Source organism: Tribolium castaneum, chromosome 8 (genome assembly GCF_031307605.1).
Source record: "Tribolium castaneum strain GA2 chromosome 8, icTriCast1.1, whole genome shotgun sequence".
Taxonomy (NCBI): Eukaryota; Metazoa; Arthropoda; class Insecta; order Coleoptera; family Tenebrionidae; genus Tribolium; species Tribolium castaneum.
Genome location: NC_087401.1, coordinates 7,430,514 through 7,439,499, shown reverse-complemented (window position 1 = coordinate 7,439,499; position 8,986 = coordinate 7,430,514). Strand labels below are relative to the sequence as shown.

Here is an 8,986-nt window from a genome sequence, read left to right as displayed (position 1 = left end):
ATCACTGTTGACATTTTTCCATATTCCAACGTGGTGATCTCATTGACACGTGGATCGGTGACGTCAGAGACCCTAAAGATCTGGACAAGGGACGCGGAACGGAGGAGAGGGAACTGCTGCTGGGAGGGATACGAGGTGGCCCTCGGGCCAGGCCCCTGAAAGTGTATACAAATTATGTGTTCACTGGGAGGGGTGGGGCAAAGGGGGGAAACGGCTAAAATAGTTCGTGTGCTCCAGCTTAGAGGTCGCGTCAGTTGCAAAGAAATCTGTAAATTTAAAGGAATCTGTCACACGTTTTGCTAAAAGTAAAGAAGGTTCACTTAAAAATAATCGACGTGCGCACACTTCTCTTTTTAATTCTTTGATTTATCAACAGCCGATTATTTTGCTGTCGTTGCGGTTTTTGGCGACATTTTGTTTTAATGTGTTTTAAAGACTTCAGAAAACGATTTAACGTGATTTTTTGGATGTTTTTGTGATCAAACATCTCTACTTTTATATGGATCTTTTATTTGAATCTAGTGTATAGTGTGAATGACAGTGTTTTAATGAAGGATGAATCAACTTAAGGCAAATTAAGGTAAACGTTACTGAAAGGTGTCTATACAACAATTAATTGCGATTTCTAGATATTAATCAATCAAGGATCACACAAACTTCTCTAATAAGGGAATTTCTTGATGTTTAGGAGATGAAGACCGTCCTTGGGGATGATAACGGTTCTTGGGATGTAATTGAAAATCCCATGTAGATGAGTTAAATATAATGTGCAGTAATTTATAGGTATATCATAATAATAAATAAATTTATTGTAGTTGCGAAGCTAGTATTTTGTGAAAGCAGGGAGTTTAGGACTTGCTATGGTTCAAGGTTTTCAAATCCGTCATGTCCCTCTATGTCTTAATCTTTTATGTTGTTTTACACAATGTTATAACGCCTATGCCTGTTAAAAAACAAGGTTTGTCCTTTTTGTGATTGCTTAAGTTAGAAACTAAGCGAAAAACGTATTCTACAAGTATCATACAAGTTAATCAATATTAAAGCCTACTATTATTATAAATTTAAATGATTACATGGTAGTTTTAATCAGTTAACTTCCAGTTATAGTTATGTATATCAGATATGTGGCTTGTATTTACTTGTAATTCTCTTGTGTTTGAGTAATTTACTAATAACTATGATGCAATCGAGATTACTTTTAAAAAATTTGAAAACTTATCAAAAACTTTGACATCAAACTGTTAAAGTACGTGTTAGGGCCGCTTTTATAAACGTCCGTAAACCTTATAACCGCGAATAAATTTCGAAAAATAGTTGTTTAAATTTAGCCTTAAGGGACTTAAAAATTGGACTATTGTCAAAGGTTCCAAGCAATTTTTTTTTATTTTTTTGCTTTTCTGAACAGTCTGTAGACAAGTAATTAAACCAACAAAACTGATGTATTTATACAGACTGATCCCGAAATACTGTGTCTGTTAGCAATCTGAATTTAAATTTTAAAGGATACCAAAAGTGTACACTTTCAGGTAGCAATTCAATAATTTAATCTGTTTCTCTGGATCATTGTGTATATTTAGACAATGTATTTACATATATTATTACATCTGAGTATGTTTATGAAGAACAATTCGAGTAAATTAATTTTGCCTATACATTCCAGCACGTTATTATTTTTTTAATAAATTTTTATTGGAAAGACTTTGTTTCATTTTATTAAGCGATGTTAAATGTTTTTGTGCTATTGCAACTGTTACAGATGCTTTTTTATTAAAATGTCTCGTAACAGTGCATGAGTACAGAAACATTTAACATTTATAATTCTTTGAATTTGGAAAATAAATAAAATGTCCTGTTTGAATTTCCCGCTATTATCGAATTAGTTCGTTCTCCCAGGGTTAGGTGGCGCTTTCGCGAAAAAACGAGGGGTAGACAGAGAGATTCGCTTCTTCTTCTCTCTTATTCTATGCCTCGGGCACTTGCTCTCGATCTTCGTAAAAGAGCGATTCATATTAATAATGTTGTTCAGTGATTGAATGTTAGTGAGATTTTAATAAACTTTAGTTTTTGATAAAGAAAATTGTTAATATCACAAACTCCGACTAGACACTTAGGTATAAAATTCTATAATGTTCTGCCAACTGAGATAAAAGAGCTACCTTTTAAAATGTTTAAATCTAAAATAAAGCAAATGTTAATTAGTAATCCGATGGAAAGTTTCTGTGAGTTCACTGAGTTTAAATTTTAATATGTATTAAACTGAATTGTGCTGTAACTGTGTACTGTTGTGGTGCATCAATAAAGATTATTATTATCATTATCATTAAATGAAAAAGCCTTAAAATGTATCAAAATTAACTAAAAATGGTTGCTGCAGTCATTAAAACAACGATTTTGGTGGAAGTATGGACCCGAAATTTTTAACTATTTTGTCCATAAGGTAAAGAATGAAAGGTAGTTTTGTTGGTAGGATATTATAGCATTCGTGATGACTAATTTTCATGAGAAATTATAATTGTAAGAATTAATTTTAAAATCTTGTTAATATTAATAATTTTAATAATAATAATATTAATATTAATAATTTTAATTAATAACTAATATTTCATAATAGAAACAACAAAGATAAGCTTCGTTTAAATGAACGGGTGAAAATTTAAAAATATCACTATCACTTAGGAAATTTTTACGAGGAATTTTTGTGAAAAAAATAATATCTAATAAATGAGTAACATAAGTTTTAATAAATATTATATAAAATATAATTACATTTTACACATATAACGTTAAAAATGAATTTATAATTATAACAATGGAAAATAATTACATTTGATATGAGATACATATAAAAAAATAATAATAAAATAAAATACAACAAAATAAAATAACGAAATATTGGATTATTACTGCCAAATTTCTACCCAGACATAGCGGTCGTCCGCATGATACTGCCATGCCACAACCACGTTCTGGTGGGGAATAAAATACACCTCCCAGTATCCGGTGTAGGTTGGGGGTTAGAAGTGGCAGCGATTGAGGATAACTCTTCTACAACGTCCAGAAAGACCTGGGATAGTACATTTAGGGCGGCGTTGGCCTCAAAATCGTTGAGGAGGACTATGATTGACACCATATCATACGGCAAATCCTCCAAATAACCAGCCGGTCTTATTAAAAATAAAAAAACAGGGCTGAAAATTTATTTTGATATAAACTAAAGTACGTCAAAAATATTTGGAATAAATAAGGAAGGTTGAAAAATTGAATATAAAATTATTTGTCAAACTCAAAATTGATTTAATCGAAGTAAAATAAAATATTTAATTTAAAATTTGAAATAAAATAAAAGTATGGCGAACTAGTAATTGTGCACGTACCAGACATGGTTAAAAACACAATAGAAAAAGTTTGAAGGGTTATTATTATTGGGTTTCAGTTGAAACAAAGATGTGCCACCACCCACACCCACGCTGCAGTCACTTGCAGTTTTATCGTATGTCTGCTGTTGGATACATTTGAATACGCTGTTGCAACTTATGCGATCCTGATACCTTCTCTTATATTTTCTTCATTAAATGGGTTAAATTTGGCAAACCAAAAGGCTTAATTCATATTAATCTTAATATTAATATTAATAACATAGGCCAAGAATTGTAACATTATGTATAATATGAAATAAACAATGACTCATCGATCCGAAAATAAGTGTGACATATTAATTTAAAAGCAACCATGACATCATGGTCATATTAAAAGGGTATTCCCATAATTTCCAATGAGGGATTCCCTAAGGGATTCCCATCCTGAGGTCATGATCCAAAAATAGCTATGACATCATGATACAAAAATAGCACTGACAGCGGAGATTCACATAATTTTCAATGTGGGATTCCCCAAAGTGACGCTTGCGCCTACAAAGACAAGCCGTGACATTATGATTCAAAAATAGCGTCAACATCAGGGGTTTTCCACGTTTTGCAACGGGGAATCCCTGAAATGGCGCATGCGCATGAATCGGTACAGCCTATCTACTGACATCTCCAATCTAGTTTGTTCGTCCATCTCCAAACTAAAAAAATTTCAACTTTTCTTTACGTTTATAATACGTTTTCTCTTATAGGTACAATGAGAAATTTTTGTTACATTTTTTCACCGATAGAATCAAAAAATTAACAATATAAAAAATCAACAAATGGCCACTTTATTCTATCGAGTTAGATAAAAAAATATCCAAATCAAACAATGTTCCATAGTAACCACTTGTAGAATGAAGGTGCACTACCTCTACTCGTATCTATGGAATAAGTAACAACATTATTTGTTCAACACCATTTGCATTAAATGTTTTTTATGTTTCCTGAAAAAAAAAATGCTGCATGGAGATGGCCGGTTTTGGAACTAGACGACTCACTTATGTTTTGTTAAAAATAAAACTTGATGGGTTTACTACGAAAAAAAGTAAAAAATTGGATTTTTACAGAAAATTTTATTTTTATTTTTTACTCATTGTAAATTCTTCGTCAATAATATTACAACAATAAAAATTAAGTTTTTACTATGGCACAGTAATACTCCTGAATTACTGTTTGTTTCAGGTGTAACAACTGATGAAACGGTTGAATTTTCCCTTGTTGTTTCCGAAACTGATGAATTGCTTATTACGATAGAAGTTGTGATCTCAGAACTTGGTGAAAGAGAATTGATTATTGAAGTTATATTCGAAATTATGGAACTGCTTGTTACATTTTCAATACTTGGTGAAGAAAAATTTTTTTCATTCGTTGTTTTAATACTTGTGACGAACTCAGAACTTGGTGAAGGAGAATTGGTTGTTGAAGTTGTATTCGAAAGTATGGAACTGCTTGTTACATTTTCAATATTTGGTGAAGAAGAATTTTTTTCATTCGTTGTTTTAATACTTGTGACGAACTCAGAACTTGGTGAAGGCGAATTGGTTGTTGAAGTTGCACTCAAAATTATAGAAATGTTTGATACATTTTCATTACTTAGTAAAGAAGAATTTCGTTCTTGAATGGTTGCTGAAGTTGCACTCAAAATTATAGAAATGTTTGTTACATTTTCATTACTTAGTAAAGAAGAATTTCGTTCTTGAATGGTTGCTGATGTACTCATATTATAATCTTCAACTGAATTGGATGAAGAAGTTGTTTCCGAAACAATAAGACTGCTTGTCCCATTTTGTGTTGTAATCACAATACTACTTCCAATTGAAGTTGGTAACGTTAAGTTTTTTTTATCTTCAGTACTGTTTTCAAATATTGCTGAATTTATCCTTATTGTTGTTGTTACATCAGATTTTTTGGCTGTTGAAGATTACATACAAAATTTGTGATAAATAGAAAACATTTTGAAAATTATTATAATCTTACTTGGTGTTTCAGTAGTTGCATTTTTAACATCTTGTGCCAAAAGCTGAAGACTCAGGATCGATATGACCTAAATAAATTTAAGAAAAAAAAATAACGGTTCTGTCTAAGGTTACTGCTTACTATAAAAATAAGAAGATTCTTCTTCATGGTGTTGAGGACAACTGGGTACTTTAATGGGCGTCTGTGTTATAAACATCATAAAATGGAGGTCCAAATATTTATTTAAATGAATGTTTTCTTTGCAATTTTTATGCAACCTTATCAGGGTGCTGCTCTTTTCTTAATACCTTATTTGTTTTATTATTAATACAATGAATGTGTGAATAAGGACATTACGTATGAGGAAATTGTGAAAAAAAATGGATTTTTATCTCAATTATTGTTATTATGCGCTACAGATTTTTTGCTGTTTTTGAAAATAAAATGTTTTAACACATAATTAAGCATCTGAAATATTAATTAGTGAAGACAATACATATTTATTTATTAGAAAATATAAAATTAAAATGTATACTTTTAGATGCTTAACTAATGCGTCTAAATTCTACATCTTGTTTTCCTTCCAACTAGTTGTTGGTTAACGTTGCTTAACATATTGATTAAATACATTCATACTAATATTTATTTTACGTTTCAATCGTTTTGATTTCCTTTGATTATTGACCACATGGCTTTACATTTATTACTTGACTTGGAAATAAAACGGTCATTGGCGTCTTTTTTAACATTATTGAGATCAGATCTGTACCGAGATTTATATGTATTAAAAATTGATTTCGAAATGATGTTGTTTTTATATTAAGACTAGGTTGGTCCTTTTTTCCTATAATTCACTAGTGAACCAATTTGGTTTGTTATAGTTTTTTCTTTTAATTTGTTTCCACGGAAAGCCAGAATTTCTGGCGGTCATTAAAATGTTCAAAAATTTAACGAATTTATCGTCGCAATTTAGATGAGAATCAGTGAAGCTCCAATCTGTTGACTCAATAAGGTTGTATAAATGAAAAAGGCCAACATCAGAATTTGGTCTAATAATTGATAATCCAATGGGTGAGGGCGCATTTTCTTTGGTGAAGTATGTAAAACAAATACCACAATGGTCAGACAGGACAGAATCAAAATTAATTGCAGAATCGCAAGTCATAATATTAGTGAAAAAATTATCAAGGCAATGGCATTGCCTCTGGTATTATCAAATATAGTTTGAATTAATCCAAATGAAAGTAAATTATGTATGATACAATTAGCATTATTTTCGTTGGAACCAAATTTAACGTGGAAATCGCCTGATATCACGACGTAACACCCAGGACACAAGTACTGATGTGTTCTAAAAGCGAGCTTAAATTTTTAAGAAATATGTCTATATGCTCCAGCGGAGATACAGCGATATCATTAAAATGTTATTAAATTTTATACCGGCAAATTCGCAGTGGCTTTCTCTAGAAAATTTAGATAAATTTAGAGTTTTACAACAAGAGAAAATTTTGTTTGGCACATAAATCCTTACTTCACCATGACGAAGATTTTTTCTACAAAAATATGACACAAGTGTGAATTTTTCCAAACAAACAAATTGATTTAATTTTATTGAGCTGAAGCCAATGCTCATTTAAGCTAATAATGTCATACGACTCCGCTCCCTGTAGATAAGCTTCTAATTCAGAGGCTTTATTACGTAGACACTGAACGTTTAAATGGAAAATATTATAAATCTTGCAAAGGTCGTCAATGCCGCTATTAAAACTCAAGCTTGATCCTCTTTTCTCGGTCTTCGATGAAAAAACCTATTTATGGAAATTCCTTCTGGCCACTTGTTTAAAGGAACACTAACCTTAAACGACGAGAAGATTTCTGGTCTTCTAGACTGTCATTTTTCACAGGAAATATTTTCGGCATAAGGTTTGAGATAATCCAATATTTCATCAGCGGTTCTTGCAGCATCAGCGCGTGAAACATGTATGTAGCCTTGTTTCGGAATGGCGGTAAAACCCCCTTTAGTTGAGGAACGAATGATGGGTGTATTTTTATGGTTCCTTTTCCTCTGTTTGACTGTAACCTAACTAGAAGGCTCAGTAATAATTTTGGATTTCTTGCGCATAACGGTTGCATAAGTATCCGGTCCACGTAGATTTATTGGATTGAGTGCTTCCGTGGACATGAGGGAAAAGCGGCTCCTGAATTGTAGAAGGTCCCGAGTCTGCATCATGTTTTCGTTGTGTTGAGAGGTCTTCGTTTGTGTATTTTGCAGAGAAGAATTAATTTTAATGGTTGGAACGGCGTCAAACCTTGGAATATTTGTTGCACTTATTGGTTTCAATTTGTCGATGATATTCGTTAAATGAATATTCGCTTTTAATAAGTCGATTTGCTCACGTAATGCGCTGATGGCAATGTTCTTTTGTTGGATGATATATTTTAAATACCTTGCTTCACTGATTTCGTCTTTAGGATAGACGGATTCCGACTCTTTGGTTACCCTTTCAGCAGTCAATGTTGTTGCGCAACAATTCACTGATCACTGATCACTGATAAACGAGATCTTTTAGATCTTACCTTAGAAGCATTGCGAATTATTCGATTTAACACTAATGATCAAATTGATATCAAAGCACATAATGTATTTTTTAAAGAATATAGAAAGTGCCTAATTAGTGCTAAAAGAAAGGCCTATGATGTAACTCTTCTAAAGTCTAATAATAAAAGCGAAACCGACTGGTAATTTATTAACAGTGCAATTAAAAATAATAATAAAGCTCATTGCCACATAGACAGTAATCAGTTAAATTAATTAATTAATGACTGAATAATAATGATTAATGTGAAACCTGGCGTAACCCAGGGAATTATTCATGGTATGAAAGAGGTAGCTAAATAAATTGTTAGAAAATTTGTGGAAAATGAACTCTCTTGGGGGCTCAATAAATTCTTTCTGAAAGTTAAATTTTAACTAAATTCAATTATCAAAAACCTTGGGAACGAGATAAGTGTTAATCATCATTTAAGAAAAATTCACGGATGTTATAAAAACCTCACGTACAGGGTAATACTAAATTAATTGAAAAAGCCTTAAAATGTATCAAAATTATAAAAATGGTTGCCGCAGTCATTAAAACAAAAGGAAGGTTTTTGAAACGATTTTGGTGGAAGTATGGACCCGAAATTTTTGACTATTTTGCCCATAAGGTTAAGAATGAAAGGTAGTTTTGTTGGTAGGATATTATAACATTCGTGATGACTAATTTTTGTGAGAAATTAAAATTGTGAGAACTAATTTTAAAATTTTGTTCGAGTAAGTTCTGATGTTTTGCGATTTATTAATATTAATAATTTTAATAAATAACTAATATTTCATAATAGAAACAACAAGAATAAATTTCGTCTTAATGAACGTGTGAAAATTTAAAAATGTCACTATCACTTAGGAAATTTTTAGCAGGAATTATTGTGAAAAAAATAATATAAAATAAATGAGAGTAACAAGTTAACGTGGGAGCGTTAACAAAAGTATTTTTAAAAATTATTTATGTTTACTTATTTTATTTACACTTGGTATATAATTATAACTTTAACTTTTACAATTGTTTCACGTTTTATTT

The 8,986-nt window shown here is 31.2% G+C and overlaps 1 protein-coding gene and 1 long non-coding RNA gene across 2 annotated transcripts; one reads left to right on the top strand and one right to left on the bottom strand.

The window, feature by feature from the left end:
• The first annotated feature begins 311 nt into the window (after positions 1-311).
• Positions 312-1,659, top strand: LOC107398130 (uncharacterized). Its single transcript, XR_001575075.2, has 2 exons — positions 312-580; positions 630-1,659. It is a non-coding gene; the product is annotated as an uncharacterized LOC107398130 (long non-coding RNA).
• A 2,817-nt stretch (positions 1,660-4,476) lies between these two features.
• On the bottom strand, positions 4,477-5,626 carry LOC103313336 (uncharacterized). The gene is made up of 3 exons (XM_015981153.2): positions 5,508-5,626; positions 5,388-5,454; positions 4,477-5,321 (listed from the first exon to the last, which is right to left on the bottom strand). Exons 1-3 carry the CDS (start codon positions 5,532-5,534, stop codon positions 4,501-4,503), a joined length of 915 nt encoding a protein of 304 aa, XP_015836639.1. The 5' UTR covers positions 5,535-5,626; the 3' UTR covers positions 4,477-4,500.
• Positions 5,627-8,986: the final 3,360 nt, after the last annotated feature.